Raw genomic sequence first — 18,156 nt, 5'->3', positions numbered from 1 at the left:
TGAAAATCCCTGCCCCTCAGAGGAAAGGGGCCTGAGGTGCTGGCTGTGTCCTGAATGCTGCCACGTGGGCGGTAAGCCCCTTCCCGAGGCTGGAGGGTGGGTTCCCTCCCTGCTGCTGCTGCTGCTTGCAGATCTTAGAGGAAATAAAAAGCGAAGTGAGAGGCTGGCTGGTGTGTACCTGCCTGTGTCTTGGGGGAAGGGGGTGTCTTCCCACACCCCATCCCTCGTCCTCAGCCAGGCTCAGCTGGGCGTTAAGTAGGACACCTGAAGTGCCAGCCTGTCTACCTGTGGCTGTCTGGCTCACCTCCCTGTTCTCAACCATACCCTGCCCTTAGTGTCTGGAGGGAGTCCAGATCCTGCCCTCTGCTCCTGCCCGCCACTTCTCAGGGTTTGGGGTACATCCGGGAGGTTGGCCTTTCTCCCTACAGGGGATAAGGGCAGGATGCTTTGGAGAGAATGCTAAGGAATGCCTCTCAAACTTTCCTATCCAGGGATCCCTGGAGGGAGGTCTGTCACAAGTAACATTCTTTATAGTGTTTTATCATAAAACTTCATGCAAATTTTGAGCTTCATTTTATGCTATATTCATATTTACTTTTAGCAATAAAGTGAGGCTTTAAAATTACCTGCATCAAGGGAAGACACTGTCTTTGAGAACAAGGGACCTTCCAGGAAGCTATACCTTATTTATCCCACTCCTACATCTCTTTCTGTCCTGGGACATAAACCTTAAAGTCACAGAATGGAGGGATGGGGCAGGGAGAGACCACTAACATTTGTTGAGGATCTGCCTGTCCTAGCTACACAGGTATCTCATTTCTTCCTAACTGTAGAAGTCGGTGTCTTCGGGTTGTTTCATAGATTGAGGAAAGCTCAGACAGATTAAGGCACGAGACCCAAGGGCACACAGCTGGTAGGTAGGTGGTGGAGCTGAGCTTGGTACCTGGGCATTCTAACCACTGAGTCCTAACCACAGGTCTGCCAAGGCAATCAGCGGCAGAAAGGAGGTCCCAAGATTCTGAGCTCAACTTTCTGCTGCCCTCTCAGGGCTGAGAGTAACCACAAAAGCCTTATCTTCCCCCCCGCCACACACACACCAAAAAAAACCTTGGAGAACCCCCAAATTTTAGCCCTGGAAGACAGTATTACAAATAAGCCCTCCCTTTGTCTTAAACTGTCTTTAGGAGTTGATAAAACAGACTGACCCACCCATTTTATAGATGACCAGAGGGGTCTGGAGACTTGACAAAGTTGCACAGCAGATAACCTGGCTGCTCTGAGCCCAGACTCCTGGCTTGCAACACTGTGCCCTTTTCGCAAAATAGAAACCAGAACTGGACGGCACCCACCAACGGGTTGGACGGGCTCCCAGAGGCCTTACCCTGGTCCCACTACACTCTCTGTCCCAGACCTTGACTTTCCCTACAGTCTGGTGGAAGTTGATCACAAGCGATGAACAGAAGTGGGGCGGGCGGAGGAAGCAAGGCGTGTGCGCCGGGTGCTCGGTGTGCCCAGCAGGCGGCGCTGCGTGGCTGCGGCTGGGACGGGGTAGGAGGGTGGGAGCCGGCGGCGAGCCAGGAAGGGAACCTCGACACCCCTCCACATACACCCCTTAGCCACTAGTCTGCCCTTTCCTGGGTCTCGATCTCCAGACCCCTACCCTGGCTTGCTCTGCCCTCCTTCGCCGAACATCCTTTCAAGCGTTATCCCCTGCCCCACTGACCCTCGAGGCTGGAGGAGGGAGTCTCGACTCTGCCCCTGCCCAGCTGGGGCGTGGGACCGGGTGGGAGATGCAGGCAGAGATCTCGGCCTCCTGGGGGAGGGGTGTCTCCTCCCTCCCCGTTCCCGGGGTGGGGAGCTTGGGGAGGGGGCTGGGCAGGGGCGGAAGCGAGCTGCAGCCGTGTTTGCCGCGGCGCTGCCGAGTGGAACAGATGGCTGGGGAGGGGAGAGGGTACGTGGCGGGGAGGAGGAGGGGTGCGGGGGCCGCAGGATGAGGAACGAGGAATTTCGACGCCCCGAGTCTCCCAGGAGAAGCCCCCCTCCCCGTCTCTTCCCAGAAAGAGGGGCGGGCAAGCGCCTGCCTTTTTTCCCGGAGAGCCCCGGCCTCTGGCCTGCGGCAGACCCCGCCGTCCCCCTGGGTCGCGCCCCTCACCCCCTAGACTCCCGGCGCGGGCCAAGCCGGCGGGGTCCAGACCGCAGGGAGCAGCCCGGGTCGCAAGGATTAATGGGGCCACACTCGCAGGGGCGAGGGGGCGGCGGGAAGCGGGCTCCCGAGGCGGGAGCGAGTTCAGGGATCGTGAATAGCTGAGGGAAAACGTGTTAATTGGAACTTTATGCAGATGAGCTGGGACGCGGGCTGGGGAGGGCCGATAGAGGGAGAAGGTCTGACGGACGCTGGACCCGAGGGGAGGGCAGGAAGGCTCCGGCCGGGGGAGTGATGGGTAGATGTGTATCTGTTTATCGCTGTGTGGGACCTCCGGGGAGGGCCGCTGGTGTCCGAAGATGAGGGCTCCTCCTTGACCCTACGCCCCAGAAACAGGGGACTCTTCCAGAGTCTCCACATCCCGGGACCAGAAGTTCAGGGTCTCAGATCGCCACGAAGGTGGGGGCAACGTGCAAGTGACCGTTTCCGCTTGTGGCTGCTTACCCTGGGTGTCACATTCACTGCCTCCCCCCGCCCCCATCTGTCTCCATCCTTTTTCCCCATCCCTGGCATCACTCTCCTTGCAAGAGTATTGTCTGTAACTTCCACCGAGTGGGGGAGGGGAGGGAATCTAACTTTTCTTCCTTTGCTTTCTCCCCTCTGCCCCCCAAGGACCACCCCACCTTTGAGGAGGTGTTTCTCAGCCTTTAGAGAGCTTCATAACCCACCCCTACGTGTTAAAATGCAGATTCCAGGGCTCCCTTAGAGATCTGGTTCAGGGGCTCAGGAATCTGCGTCTTAGCAGTTTCCCACCTACATCGGATATAAAAGACCTTCATTTTCAGAAACGTTGTGCAGGGAATTGGTGGGCTGGAAAGACTGGACAAGTCTTCATCAACGGCCCCCCACCCCTCCTCCATGCTCCTGACCTCACCTCTGCTCTGTATGGCCATCTCTGCTTCCGGTGTGAGAGTACCAGGGGATGGAGAAGGTGCCAGAAAGGAGGGAAGGAAGGGAGGAAGGGGGATGGGGGAGGAAGGAGAAAGAAAGAGAAAGAGTGAGGCTCACCTGGCTGTCCTCTCTCTGAGCAGGGTCTTACCCTTCCTCTCTCTGCTACCTTCTTCCCTCCCGTCTGCCTCAGCTGCTCTATCCATCTTCCTCTCTCACTTCCCTTCCCCCACCTCATCTGAAGTTTCTAAGGCCAAAGAATCTTGGGGTAGGCAGTTTGGATCTTAGGGAGTAAGGGCAGAGCCAAAGTCCCCACCTCCAAAAGAAAGAGGCAAAGCACCTATCTCTGGGGTAGGAAGAAAACAGGAGGGAGGCAGGGCTTGAGGAAAGATAAGGGTGACAGCAAACATATAGGCCACCTTTCCACGGGCTATTGCACTTACCCCCCACAACAGCTCAATTTAGGCAGGGGCTATTGCCCCCAGGTTATACATGCAAAACAAAAAAGGGATGTTCAGAGAGGTTAAGTGACTTGCTCAAGGTCACACAGTAAGTGGGAAAATAGATAGGTCATTCACCCTTCTATTTCCCCCAAATCATTTCTCAAGAGGCTGCTGGGTAGCTGACCCAGGCCTCCCCTCCCTGCCCTCCCTCCCCCTCCCCCCAGGGCAGTGGGGGTGGGGAAGGGCATCATGTACAGAGATGAAAGGAGATGCTCAGGTTTCGGAACATCTGACAAGTCTGGCTGGAAGCATTAAAAATTCATTCAGAAACCTGACCCCAGTTGGACCTTGGGTCTGCCACCTGGACTGTCCCTGGCCTGGTGGCCTCTCAGATCCTGGTGGGCAAATTTCCCTTCAGCAGTGTCCTGGGAGCCCCCGAGTCCGTATTTCACAGGAGGGAGGTTCTCTCATGGATTAGGGAGCTAAAGTCAGAAGCCAGCAGCTGAGAAAGCAGGGCTGAGAACCCTCCCCCCACTCTGAGTGTAAGAACCTTAGAGGTTTCAGGGCTTATAAACCTTGTCATCTGGCGTCCTTCTATTCCTCTCCCCAGACAGATACTCTCAGTTTAGGGTAACTCAGCCTGGCTGTGATACCCGAGGTGGCCAGTGGAGGGCAGCTATCTCCTATGAGGGAGCCCTAGCCTGAGCCTCTACCGAAGCTTTGAAGGACGGGAAAAGAACCCCATGGATAAGGTCCCGGAGATGCAGTTTTGGCCTTGGGGAAGGGCTCTGGAGTCTGTCATCTGAGGACAGGGGGAGAGGGCTCCTAGTCTGGGGGAGATTGAGGAATTTTGGGGAGGGTTCAAAGTAGGTTTGTGGGTTTCAAGTACATGGTAACTGATGGCCAGCATGATACAATCTTTCTAGCTGGAGTGAAGGTTTGGGAGGAGGCCACGAGAGAGAAAGCTAGAAAGGCAGTTGGGACCAGACTCTAAAGGATCTTTGATGCTTTGCTAAGGTGTTTTATCTTTAACCCGTAGGCAACGGGGAGCCATTGTAAGTCCCTGAGTAACAGAATGACATAATGCAAATGTTGGTCAGCTGAATCTGGCCAACAGGGGCCAGTGAGTGGGAGGGAGAGAGAGAGTGAATGGAGGAAAACCAGAGAGGAGGTTATTGCTATTTTCTTCTATATTCTAGGCATGAGGTAATGAGGAGATGAAGCAGGGAGGTAGCAGGAGGAATGGAAAGAAGGGCTGGATGGGGCCTGCGAGGGGGACTGGGTGAGCGAGCAGAGGCAGGACATTAAGGAAGGGAGGAGTTAGCTGCCACTGGCGGCAGAGAGAACTCAGCGTGTGGGTGTGCACTCAGCATGCAGCAGGTGGGGGAGTTTTGCTCCTTTCAGGGCTGGGAAGTCGTGGACACATCACTTCCCCTCTCTGGGCCTCCGTTGCCCCTCTCAGAGCATCGGTGGGGGTTGGACTGGATGGCCTTGAAAGTCCCTCCTATTTCAGGGTGTGTGGCTCAGGGTTATCAGTCTGGGTTGTCTGGAGAGGCCGGGGTCTGCGTGTGTGACATCTCATGGGTGGGGACCCATGTGAGCAGCTGCACACGCATGTCAGTATTTGGGGGTGCATCCTCCTGTTTGTGGGGCCCGTGGGTGTTGGCATGCCTGCACATGCTCTCTAGCTCCGCTCTGTGTTAGTGTGTGTGAGAGAGCGTGTGAGTGTGGGTGTGCACGTGATGGGCGTCCGTGGGTCTGTCTGGGCGGGGGTGGGGGAAAGTGGCATTGCTGTAGGCTTCTTCCTGAGGCTCACACACTCCTCTTGCTTTCACTGCTCTGAAATAGCATCTGGACCAAAGGCCCATGAATATTTCACAACGAAAATTCTGTGACCTGGACTGCCTGCTTCTGAGTTCCCAGCATCTTCCCTCCTCGCCCTGCCCAGGCCCCAGCAATCCCTCCTTCAGAGCTCTTGCCTGGCTGGCCCCCTAGGCCCCCTCATTAGTCTCCTCAAAGCCAGCCTGACACAGGCCCCCATGAGACCCCAGACTTGGGGGGCACTATCCCCCTACCCCAACCCCACATCTTTATCCAAAGTCCACTGGCTTCAGGCCTTAGATGTTCACTCTGTCCCGTTTCTGCCTCCTCTTCCCACTATCCTTCTGACTTGTCTGGCCAGGGCCACAGAATCTCAGCATCCTTGAGCCCTGGCACCCAGGTACCGTCTCTTTCCATCCCCAGATCCCAAGTTAGATTTTTTTAACCCTAAATTTAAACCATCAAATGTCTCCCCAGTTGCTTCTGTTGGATGAGACTCAACCAAGTCCTTCTTAGCCAGGGCTCTTCCCTTTCCCCAGCCTCTCCTCCACACACTGGAAAGATGAAGCTTCTGATCATACCTCAAGCCAGCAAGACACCCCAGCTTGGGATTCTTGTCCCTCTTATCACCCTAGCCCCTTGATTTCTCCTCTGACCTGCTTGGAGAACTGCTTCTCTGACCTGATTCCTCCCTGATGACTTCTACCTCACAGGAGCCAAGGGAAAGAGACCATCTGTCTACAAGGTTGCTGTGTACAGCTGTGCAGGCTGTACACTGCACAAGGGCAATCAGGTGAGGGGGCAAGTGTGAGCCTTATGCTCTGTTTGCTGTGGTATGGGGCTGGGTTCCCCTGAGGAAGAGGTGCCTTTCTCAGATTTACCCAAAGTCATGTTTGGGCTGGCTGTGACCACGGCTGTCCATGTTACTCCTCGTTGCAGGGGAAAGAGGGAACTGCTCTCCCTTCCTGAAGGAACAGAGCCTCAGAGAGAATGGTTAGCCAGGCTGGAGGCCTTCCCCAGGCTTAGCTCCTCAGGCATAGACAACTCAGGGTCGTCTGTAGCTGCTTCTCCTGGACAAATGAGGAGGTGAGGTGCCATTAGCACCCACTCCTGGCTATCAGATTTCACCTGTCCTGCCTGGGACTCCAGGGTCACAACCCTGTTCCTGAGGCTTCAGCTTCTTGTCATGGGAAAACAGCAAGAAGCACTTGGATAGCATGAAATGGTTCCCCTTTTTGTAACCCTCCTGGCCCTGAAAGCCTGATGGTTCTAAGCCCTCCTCCCACTTTTGAGGACCTGAGCCAACAAATCTTACAGAAGATAAAATAATAGAATTTTTTAATAAATTTTTTTTTTTCCCAAACAACTTCTGTTGATCTTCACCACACAGGGGCCATGGTGGAGAGGAAAGCTCTCTCCAGGCACCCTAAAAAGTGTCCAAGGTAGACAGGAGAAAAGTATTTCTCCAGTGTCGGGAGGTTGAGGGGTGCTAGGATAAGCAGGGGCCTAGGGTTGGCCTGGCCCCGACTGAAGCATCCCTCCAAAGGGCTCCTGGGCAGGGCTCCCTTCCCGGGAGCTTCCAAAGGCTCTGCTGGTGGAAGATGCTCTGCAGACAAAGCCCCCCCCCCCCCCCGAGTCCACTGTGGGCACTGGGAGAAGTGGTCAGCGGCTGCCTGGGGTGCCCACCCCAGCCTTGGGATGGGAACGGGTTAACGGCCAGAGTTGGGGAGAACAGGGCTGAGCCACCAGATGTGTCCTCCTGGGGCTGCCATAAGCCAGCAGCCTGGGAGGCAGGGAGAGGTGGCCTGGTCCCAGGGGAAGAGAGGAGCTGGGAGCGGAAAGAAGGCAGCAAGGCCGCAGGGCCAGAGGGCGGGGACTGGGCCGGAGCCGCAGATGGGGATGGGGATGAGGGAAGAGGGGGAGCGAGACACACCGGCCTCTTCAGTCTCAGCACCGCAGTCAGAGGTGGTGGGGGACCAGGAGCAAGACGCAAAGCAGAGGGGTGGGGAGCCCGGCCGAGAGCGCGGGGCCGCGGGAGTCCGGGGTCGCCTGGCAGGCAGCGCCGGGGCACGTCTGCTCGCCCCGCTGGTCCTCGCCCCCGTAGCTCTCCCAGTAGTCGTCCTCGGTGGGGGCGTCCCCGCCCTGGCGCCCCCGCGGGTCTTCGGCTGGCAGGTCTCGGTAGAGGGTGGAGGGGTCGGCGGGGGGCGCCCCGGCCTCGGCCACCCCGTACAGGTGGTTGGACGAGCTGTTGCCGCGGGCGCGGCTGCCGGGCCGCGTGGGCACGGCGGGCGGGCAGGCCTGGAAGTCGGCCTCGCGGAGGGAGCGCAGGTCGCGGCCCTGGCGCTCCGGGGGCGTGGCGCACGTCACGTCGGAGCTGGACACGCGCGCGCGCTGGAACCAGGCCCAGAGCGGCCGCGCGCGGCAGTCGCACGCCCAGGGGTTGGCGTTGAGCCGCAGGAACTCCAGCGCCGGCAGGTCAGCGAGCGCCTCGCCCGGCAGCGAGGCCAGGCTGTTGTTGAACAGGTAGAGGATGGTGAGGCGGCTGAGGCCGCGGAAGGCCGCGCGGTGCACGCCCTGCAGCCGGTTCCCGTGCAGCAGCAGCCGGTCCAGACTGCCCAGGCCGCGGAACACGTGCTCCGTGAGCAGCCGCAGGCGGTTCCCGTGGAGGAAGAGGTGGCTCAGGTTGGCCAGGTCCGCGAACAGGTCATCCTGGCGGGGGGCGGGGGGGAGGGCGGAGGGGAGAGAAGAAGAGTGGTGAGTGGTTCTGAGACAGGCACCAAAGAAATCTGGGAAAGAAGGGGAGCATTGTGGTAGAACAGAAGGGGTTTGACCTTCTGATTCATAGAGTCCTGGGTTCTAATCCTGCCTCCTCTAACCTATTTAGAGGTTAATGTGAGAAACGCAATATAGTTCTTAAAATTTTGGGGGTGCATCAGAATCCCCTGCAGATCCCTGAGCCCTGCCCGCAGGGTTTCTGATTCAGCAGGTCTTGGAGCGGGGGTAGGGGTGGGCGCGGGGGCGGGGGGGGGGATTCTGCACGTCTTTACAAGTTCCCAGGTGGTACTGATGCTGCTGGTGGGAGGACCACACTTGGAGAATGAGAACCTCTGACTTGGCTAAGTATGCAGACTTTCAGACTCCCTGACTTTCAAATCCTGGCCTTATTAACTGACACTTGAGCGAGTCACTCAGTATCCTTATGACTCAGTTTCTTCACCTGTAACATGTGGAGATGAAATGAAACAACATGTGTTAATACATGTGGTGGGCATTCTATGAGTTAGCCATTATTGTGAACTTGGCCAAGCCAGCAATCTGTTTCCTCGTCATTAAAATGGAGGTGAGTGTACCTCCCCCTGGGTTTGTTTTGAGGATTAAAGAAGACAATCCCCATACCTATCAGATGGGTGAAGTGTCGGGCACAGGGCCTGGCACATTGGGGTTCGGTCCAGTGATGAAGCCCACAGGCTCAGGAGTCAGCAGAGCCCCGGCTCAAATCCAGCTTGCCCTCTTCCCAGCTGCGTTACTTTGGGCAAGTTATTTAGCCTTATTGAGCCTCAGTTTCCTCAGTGTGTGTAACTCAGAGAACAACTCTTTCAGCAGGCTGAGGGAGGGTTAGATGAGATCCTGTAAGGATGCCGTACCCGGTGGGCACACAGACCACCATCAATAAATGGTGGTTATTATGACAATAGTGTCTTAGTTAGAATTAGGTCCCATCCATTTTCCTCTAATAGAAGAGCTTCCTGGGACCCCAAAGTTCTGCTACTGGGCTGGGACATTAAGGGGACCATATCAGCTCCACCCCACAGAGGCAGCAGGGGAGGGGAAGGAAGACTGCTGCCCCATGCCCTGCATCACTGTCCCCTTAGAGGGGCTGTCCCACCTGCCCAAGGCTGGGGAGTCTCTGAATCAGACCATATTAGTGCTGGAAGGGACTTGAACTGTGGTTCAGGGGAGTGGAGGAGTGGGTATGCTCCACGGAGGGGAGAGAGCAGGGGGCTGGCGCTGCATTTTAAGGTATTGGTGATGGCCAACCAGATTTGGGAGTTAGCGCTCTTGGGCGCACCAGCCTAGCCTACGTTTTCGCAGAGGAGAGTGCTGAGACTCAGAGAGATGAAGGCCTTGCCACGGAGGGGACCAGAGCCCCAGTACTGAGGTCCTCCCCTCTTGTGGAGGACATCACTGTGGTCAGCAGACCCAGGGGGGTCTGGTTCTGGGGGACAGGGGCATCCTCTGTGCTCAAGCCAGCTCACCCTGGATTCCTGTTTCCTGGCGGTGCCCCTCCCACCCTTCCCTGTCTGGGGAGATGATCCCCCCACCTCACCCAGGAGCCTGGTCTCAGGCTCTCAGGTGGGGGGAGGGCATTGACTCCCAGCCCACACTCACAGCCTCCGCCTTCCTGTGCTCCTGCATTTTCTCGCCCCCTCCCATCTGGCTTCCGCCCTCTCTGCTACAGGAACTGAGCCTGCCAAGAACCCTCCTCTTGGCCACATTGAGATCCGTCCCCCTCAACCTTCTCGGCTGCCTGTGACACCAGCTTTCTCCACCTCCTGCTGCCACGGTCCCATGCCCAGCTCAGGTCTCCAGCGGAGGGCTCCCCGCACGTCCGTGGCCTCAGCCCGGCCCAGCGTGGCCTGGTGTCCTTGTCCTTTTCTTCTTGGCCCCCCCAGGGAGTGGGCTGAATCCCTTCCACTCAAACACCTAATTAGGGTTTCTCTTTTTAATGGAGTGTCAGCAAGAGTAGGACACACCCAGAGGTACCTGGTCAAAGGATACATGTGGGGTGGGGTGGGGTATAGAGGGAGCAGAGGCAATTGGCACTTTGGGGACTTCTGGAAGTCAGGAAGGGAAGACCGAAAGTTCAGAGATGCTAGGGAATTCAGGCACCTTTGACCTACAGCCCCAGTTTTGGGGTTACAGGATTCCTTGATTCCAATCTCCTTCTCCTTCCCCTGGCAAAAGTCCTGCCCCTCCTGCTCTGAGCCTCAGCCTGGGGGTCCATTCCCCCAACCCCCATCCACGCCGTGGCCAGATCCTGTTGTCACTTCCTAGGCTGCAGGTCTCAGATCGGGTCCTTCCTCTAAAATGGTTCTCTGTGCATTAATAAACTCTTGACCTTCACAGCCTTCCCCCTCCCCCACCACACTCCCTATCACGCCCTCCGTCTGGGCAGAGAGTGTCTGTTAAAGTCATCCTCTTCCATTTTGAAAACCACATTTCCCTCACCTCCCCCTTGCCGGTTCACAGCTCTCGGAAGCCATTTGGAACCTCAACGCAGCATCCCTGCCCCCTTCCCTGGACAGCATCCTGTTCTTAACCTTGCCTTCCTCCAGCCTCCCATCCAGTCTCTGGCACTGGTCAAATGAGCTGCTGGGCTTTGTGACCTTGAGCAGCTCCGGGCACCTCTCTGAGCCTCCGTTTTTTTTTCATCTGTGAAACAAGGGACTTGAGATCGTTGATCATTAAGATCCATCCCCATCTGATATTAATGAGCAAGTGAGTCCTGGAATGTACCTCATTCATTCAGGAAAGCTGTACTGAGTGTCTGCTCCACGCCAGGCACCCCACTCACAGCGCTCGGCGATCTACGCTGGGTATCATCGCCATCGTTTGCGTCAGCAGCTGGCTAACCGAGCTCTTGCCATGTGCCAGGCTCCGTGCTGCACAGATCCCATGTAGTAACCGAATCATCACAGCCCCATGAAGCAGATAATCTTTTTTTTTTTTTGGCTGCGCATGTGGATCTTAGTTCCCTGACCAGGGATCGAACCCATGCCCCCTGCATTGGGAGCGCGGAGTCTTAACCACTGGACCGCCAGGGAAGCCCCGTGAAGCGGATAGTAGTATTCTCCCCCTTTCAGAGGTTAGGAGAGGGAGGCTCAGAGAAGGCAAGTGACTGGCCTAGAGTTCAAGAGCCAGTATGTAGTGGAAGGCAGACGTGAACTCCGGAGACAGAGCTCTGAACGGTTGCACTTTGGAGTCAGACAGACCTGGGCTAATTCTAGGCTGTGCCCTTTACGAGCTGGGTGACCTTGGGTGGGCGCCTTAACTTCTCCGAGCCTCAGTGTCCTCAGCCATTGAATGGGGGAAATGATGCTTACTCTGGACTGGAAACACTAAACCCCTTTCAAGCAGCATCTCCTTTAATCCTCACAACGAACCCCTGAGTTACAGGTCATTTTTTTCCATTTCACAGATGGGTCTACTGAGACTCAGAGGGGTTAAGTAACTTGCCCAAAGCCACAGAGCAAATCAGATCTGCCTGAATGTAAAGACTGCGCTTTTACGCCGTGCAGGCTGCTCTAACAATTAGAAGAGAGGTGCCTCCATCTTCTGGTTCCACTCCAGTAGGAAATATGCTCCAGAAGAGCAGGGACACAGTTTTTGTTCACTTCTGAATCCCTGGCACCCAGAACACTGCCTGGCATATAGTAGATGCTCAGTAAGAATCTGTGATGAACGCACCTGGCACAGTGCCTGGCCTACAGCGCACAGTCTGTGAGAACCTCCACTCTACCCCATTCCCATTTCTACCTTCCTTATCCTGAAAAGCTGTGGTCCTCCTGCCTCCTCCAGATCTCTCCTCTCGGGGCAGACCCGGTGGCATCTTGGGTCACACCTGCGCTCTGCGGATCTCAGCCCGGCCCGCGTGCTTCCGCACCTGCCTGTGACATCTCCCAGCCTGGTTTCTCCAGGCAGTTCACAGGCAGAGGCTGTCTCTTTCTTTCTCTTCTATATAGGACCAGCTGTGAAGATGTTTCCTTCCCATGATGCCTCCTACCATTCATGCCAGGGGTGTGCAGAACCAACACTTCCCATTTCAGAAGACCCCAGTGTCCACTCGAGGTCAGTGTCCACTGACCTTGCCCAGGTCTTTCCTGACCCCAGGCCCTGGCTGCCATTTGTGATGGAGGATCAGGTAATGACGACAAAATTTATTCAGCACTTAACTATGTGATTTATATACAAACTCATTGACTCTTTTTTTTTTTTTTTGAACTCACTTACTCTTTACAGCCATTCTTTATGGAAGGTATTATTTTTATTATTCCCATCTTAAAGATAAGAAAACTGAGGTTCAGAGGGGGCAGCAACTTGTCTAACGTTAAATAAGTCAGAAAATAGCAGAGCAGGGATTCAAACTCAGGCCTGCTGACCCCAGATTCCTAACCTGAACAACTAATATATGTTGATAAGGAGGTCAGGATCTCAGTAGTAGTGGTTGTTGTGCTACTGGTAATAATTAACAATAATAATGACAGCGCCCATATATTGATGTGGCCCTGTGCTAAACTTTAATCCTTACAAAACTTCTTAGGTAAGTATTATTGTTAATTACTATCATGATTGCCATTTTACAGATGAGGAAATGGCAATGGAAAGAGTAATTTTTAATGAGTAATTTGTCCAGAGCCGTATAGGAGCCAGGATTTGAACTTAGGTCTGGCAGACTCCAAAGCAGGTGCTTTCAGGGACTTCCCTGGTGGTGTAGAGGTTCAGATTCCGCGCTCCATTGCAGCGGGCGTGGGTTTGATCCCCGGTCAGGGAACTAAGACCCCACATGCTGCGCAGTGGAGCCAAAAGCAAACCAAAACAAAGCATATGTGCGTTCAAAAATGAGCCTGCTCTGCTGTCCTTCTGAGTACCATTCCCCCTGCACCTGGTCAGCCCCCAGTGGAGAGTTCTGAATGATAAAAACGGCCTGAAGTGTCATCAGACTACGAAGGCTGAAGTGCCACCAGCTCTTCCTGGTTGTGTGGCCTCAGAAACTTCATTTTCTGTCCCTACTGCCCCTAACCATCCCTACTGCCAGGTTTGACGTGACACTGAGAACACGTTAAGCCCCCAGGCACACGGACGATGATTTAAGAGACTTTGGGGCCCTTGGTCTCAGCTTCCTCATCCGTAAGGGAGTATAAACAATCTCCCAACAGGGCTGTAGAAATGAGGTGACTGAGCACACTTCGGAAACCGTGAGGTGCAAAGTTAGGAAGAAGAAAGAGGAGGGAGTGTTCTGGGACCCACCCATGGTCTCAGCATAATCCTTGAAGTTGACCCATATCTTCAGGATAGGGTCCAAGATGGGCCATTTCACTGAGACCAGTGTTAAATGAGGCTTGTTTCTCTTTTGAAAATAGTATCGTAACAAGCATTTATAGCGTGCCCACCGTATGCCAAGTGCTGTTCCAAGTGCTTTCCAAATTATTCATGCACTTGACACTTATAAAATCCCTAGAAGGTGGGTGCTATGGCTACCTCCATTTTACAGATGGAAAAACTGAGGCTCAGGGAGGTTAAAAAATGCCACACACTTGTAAATGGCAGAGTTGATACCTGTAAAGTCCTTAGCACAGCGCCTGACGGACAGTGTGCCTGCTAAGTGCTAGTGGGCTATTATTATCGTTACTTATGCAATAATAATAACACACAACATATTTTCCCAACATACTGTACACGATACGTCTTGTCTCTCCCCGCCACTAGAATGCTCTCTGCGAAGGCAGGAGTTTCGTCTGGTTTGTTCGCTGCCCTTTGCTCAGCACCAGGCACATTCTGGGTGCTCAATAAATGTTAAATTATTATTGCTATTGTTGTTGTTATAATTATCAGCATCAAATCCACCAGTTAGGCCTCAGCCTGGGACGGGGAGGAGGAAGTGCCTTCCAGGTTGGTGTGGGGAGAGAGGAGAGTTTGGATATCCAGAGGTTGTGTAGCCAAGGGAGAATTTTCTCCCAGAGTGGCTTGGAGGGTGTGTTATTGCTTCCTGGGGAAATAGAATGGGAGGATTTGACTGTCAAACAGTCAGCATAACGACGATAATAACCAATATTTAGATCAATAATAACAATAGCAATTACTGTTATTCCTTCCGTTTTCAGAGCATCCGTTTTCCAGCTGCTTAACAGCTCTTTACCCCTTCTTCCCTTCACCCGTTGCACGGAGACAACAGATTTGGGGGGTAGGTTTGGGGAACGGAATCTAGAAAGGGTAGGGTTTCCCCTTGTCCCACGACCCAGTGAGGTGGAGAGAGGTGGGACCTTCTATGGGATACCGGTTGCAGTGGCTCCGCCCTCTTGCTTACCTCCCCGTGTTGCGGGAGGGCATGGGGGTGGGTGAGAAGAGCAGCCACGAAGCCCTTTGGGCTGGGCTGCCTGGGGAAAGGCAGAGTCCCTGGAAGGCAAACAAGGGGGAAAGGAGAGATCACAGAAAGACACACACACATACACCCAGACAGACATGGGGGTGTGTGTGTGGAGTGGGCGTGTGAAGGGAGACAGACAGAAGAGGCAGAGGGAGACAGATGGGGGAGGCAAGTTAGTGAGCGAGACAGATAGGGACAGAAAGGGAGAGACAGACAGACAGAGGCAGTCAGATGGGGGGTGGGGTATTAGTGACAGAGAAAGATGCAGGAGACAAAATAAAGAAAAGCCCCTGGAGAAAGTGGGAGGGACAGAAACCTAGGAAAGGCACAGAGAAATAGAGAGAGGTGCTGAGACAGAGGCGGGAAGGGTGAGCAGGGACAGAGGGGCCGAGAGGCCCTAGGGAGAGAGGGAAGCAGAAGAGGACTATGTGTGCCTATGTGTGCCTGTGTGTGTTTGTGTGTGTGTGTGTGTGTGTGTGTGTGTGTGTGCGCGCGCGCGCGCGCGCGCCGGGCTAGGGCCAGCTCACCTGTAGGTGGAGCAGGCTGTTTTCCTGGAGGTAGAGGTACTGCAGGCTGACCAGGCCGCGGAAGATGTTGCCCGGCAGGCTGCTGAGCTGACAGCGGTACAGATGTAGCGACTGCAGCCGCTCCAGGCCCTGGAAGGTGTCGGGCTCCAGAGAGCGCAGGTGCCGGTTGTCGCCGAGGTCCAGCTCCTCGAGGGCCTGCAGGTGGCGGAAGGTGCCCGGATAGATGGCGGAGAGGTTGTTGGAGAAGAGCCACAGAGTGAGCAGGTTAGGCCCGAAGGTGCCGGGCCGCAGCGTGCGGATGAGGTTGTTCTGCAGGAATAGGCGCTGCGTGCTGGGCGGCAGGGACAGCGGCACCGACGAGAAGTTGTTGGCCTGGCAGCTCACGGTGGGCGGGGACGAGTAGCAGGTACAGAGCATGGGGCAGCTGGGGGCAGCTGGGGGCAGGGCCAGGAGCATCAGCAGGAGGCAGGCCGGGGCGGGACCTGCGGGGAGGGCGCGGGGGAGATCTCTCTGGGCGGGCTGCGAGCGTGGGAGTGCCAGCCAGGGGCCGGGCCCACCCACCCCTAAGGCGACCCTTGCTGAGAGCCTTTCATTTCTAGCTTGGGTGGGGGGTTCTGGGTGCAACCTCAGAGTCGCGAGAGGCCGTGGCCACTTCCGCTTTTGGAGGCTCCTGGTATATTAAAGAATAAAGAAATGCCAAGAGGACATTGTAGGAAGCACTGTGATAGGTTGAAAGTTGTTTGATGAGTGAGCGTCTACTTTCATTCCTGTTTTCACTGTGGTAGGTTTGACCATGACTTTGGTCTTGAGACTTGGGCTGGACAGTGCTTTGTTGGAGGCAGTCCTGTACAACGATGTCCTATATAGGGGTGTTTAGCAGCATCCCTGTCCTCTATCCATTAGATGTGTAACACCCCTCCCCCTGCCGTTATGATAACCTATGATAACCGAAATGTCTCCAGACGTCGCCAAGTATCACCTGGGGAGCAAAATTGACTCCATTTGAGAACAGGTGGCACTAAATTGAGACCCTCTGTGAATCTAAGGCCCATGTAAAATCGCCCTGTGGCTGCCTCCGGGGTCTGGTCTTGCTGGCCCACTGGTGAGCACAGCCCTCCTCCCTCATCTCTCCACACTGGAAGGGATCTTAGGAACCACGGGACAGGGGGTCTCCAGCCACCTGCAGCAGAAGCATCAGAGGGTCCTGGAAAGAATGCTGCTTCCTGGGCCCTGCCTGTGCAGAATCCGCATCCCTGGGGGAACAGCCCAGGAATCTGCATTTTACACCCCAGGCTCTTCTCATTCAAAGTCACTTAAAAATTCTTTTTCAGGACTTCCTTGGCGGTCCAGTGGTTAAGACTCTGCGCTTCCGCTGAAGGGGGCACTGGTTTGATCCCTGAGGAACTATGATCCCACTTGGTGCGGCCAAAACATAACAATAATTTTTTTTCAAAGTAACTTTTGAAGGTGGGCCGTGATCCAGCCTTCTTGTGATATAGATGGAGAGGCAGGCCCAGGGAGGCCCGAGGGCCTGGGGGCTAAAGAGCCGTGTCTAGGCCTCCGTATCCCTGAGCTATAGCAGGGGCTCTGGGGCCCCTCATCCATCCCTGTCCCCTGGCCTTCTGACCCTCAGGGTAGCTGATGCAGGTTCTGGGCTGGAACTAGCTTGACCTCTGCCCTTTATCATGACTTCCGGATGAGTCTCGGGATTTTCATCTGGCGGGTTTTGCACTCCAAAAGCCCGGCGGTCATTCTCTGGGCACACATGGAATGAGCACCTTCTGCTCCAAACGGTGTGCTATGGCCTGCGAAGGCAGTGGAAGACCTTTGCCCTTGGACCCGAGGACCTGAGATCCTGGGTCCTCAGGGCAGACCCTGAGGGCTCCGTGACTTTCACTGACGCCCGGTGTCAGAGGTTGCTGTGTGTGAATGCGCGTGGGAGACGGGTGCCCTCTACATGAAGTGCTGCTGAGCCCGGGGTGGGCACATGGCACCGACAGGCCCCGCGTGTGGCGCGGACATCACGGAAGCTGGGCTGTGCCTCCTCCCGCGGGGGAGCGCAAAGGCGCAGGGTGGGGACCCCGGCGCCACGCCACCCGGCCCACGGCGAGCGTCCCGGCCCCTCCCCGCGCCGCTGCGCGCAAGCGTGTGCCGGTGGTCCTCCGCGTGTGTGTGAGTGCCGGGCCCCGTGCGTGTGTAGGCTGGGTGTGATGTAATACTCGGTGACACAGCGGCTGCTGTTCCCTTCGTTCACACCACCTCCGCGTTTCTCGGCCCTTCTCACCCCTCCCCCGTGCGGCGTTTCACGATTACTTTCTCCTCCCGAGTTTTTCCACATTGGGTGGAAGAGCATGTCTCTCACCCCTCAACCCAACCAGGCAGGGGCGGGGTGCGAGAGCCCTGTAGGGAGCCCTGGGTGGGTTTCAGGAGGGCTGAGGTTTGAGGCTTAGAACAGGAGATCTTGGAGGTGGAAAATCCTCCGGGTTCATCTGGTTCAAGCTCTGGTTCTACTGAGGTGATGGCTGGGGCTCAGAGAGGGAAAGTGACTTGCCCAAGGTCACACAGCAACGTGATTGGCAGGGCAAGGACTAGAAAGGAGTCTCCTGATGACTGGCCAGAGCACTTCCCTTCCTGGTGGAGTCACCCTCTGAGCTCGCTTCCCCAAGGACTTGACACCAGAGAAAGCCAAATCCCTCTCTGATCCCTTAATCCCACCCCTTATCCTCAAGCTCACAGGGTGTTCATTCAGAAGGCTGCCAGCCCTCCAAGGATTATGGAGCTCTTTCCTCAGCCTCTAGGGCCAACTGTTAACCCAGGAGAGACAGAGGGAAGGACACGTGATCCCAGAGGGCTCCGGAGTCAGGAGGCGGTCCCCTGGCACCAGGGTCTCTTCCAGCCTGGAGGCCGAGCTCAGCAGGGGCTGGCAGGGGCCCCACTCATTCCTCTAGCCCACAATTCCCTGGCCCCCTGCTTGCCCTCTTTAGGGGGCTTCTCTCTTATTTCCCCACATCCCCTCCCTCTTGCCCCCATATCTCCCCCCCGTCATGGCCCACCTCCCCAAGGCCGAGATGGCGCTCCCTGCGGGCTCCTTGAGGGGGGACCCTGAGCGGGGGCCCCTCTGTGACAGCT

The 18,156-nt window shown here is 55.8% G+C and overlaps 1 protein-coding gene across 1 annotated transcript; it reads right to left on the bottom strand.

Moving 5' to 3' along the window:
- Nucleotides 1-5,308: 5,308 nt before the first annotated feature.
- RTN4RL2 (reticulon 4 receptor like 2) lies at nt 5,309-17,896 on the bottom strand. Its single transcript, XM_029209289.1, has 2 exons — nt 15,028-17,896; nt 5,309-8,064 (listed from the first exon to the last, which is right to left on the bottom strand). Exons 1-2 carry the CDS (start codon nt 15,481-15,483, stop codon nt 7,315-7,317), a joined length of 1,206 nt encoding a protein of 401 aa, XP_029065122.1. The 5' UTR covers nt 15,484-17,896; the 3' UTR covers nt 5,309-7,314.
- Between the last annotated feature and the right edge of the window lie 260 nt (nt 17,897-18,156).

This window comes from Monodon monoceros, unplaced genomic scaffold (assembly GCF_005190385.1).
Source record: "Monodon monoceros isolate NGI ecotype Baffin Bay Population unplaced genomic scaffold, NGI_Narwhal_1 Super_Scaffold_7, whole genome shotgun sequence".
In the NCBI taxonomy this organism is placed as follows: domain Eukaryota; kingdom Metazoa; phylum Chordata; class Mammalia; order Artiodactyla; family Monodontidae; genus Monodon; species Monodon monoceros.
This window is presented reverse-complemented; position numbering and strand designations above follow the sequence as displayed.

What these genes read in the sequence shown, in the direction of transcription:
- RTN4RL2 (XM_029209289.1), bottom strand. Translation starts at nt 15,483, where the DNA reads ATGCTCCTGGCCCTGCCCCCAGCTGCCCCCAGCTGCCCCATGCTCTGT. An exon ending in ACAGCCTGCTCCACCTACAG is followed by an intron (nt 8,065 to 15,027) that starts GTGAGCTGGCCC and finishes GCCCCCCGCCAG; the next exon opens with GATGACCTGTTCGCGGACCT.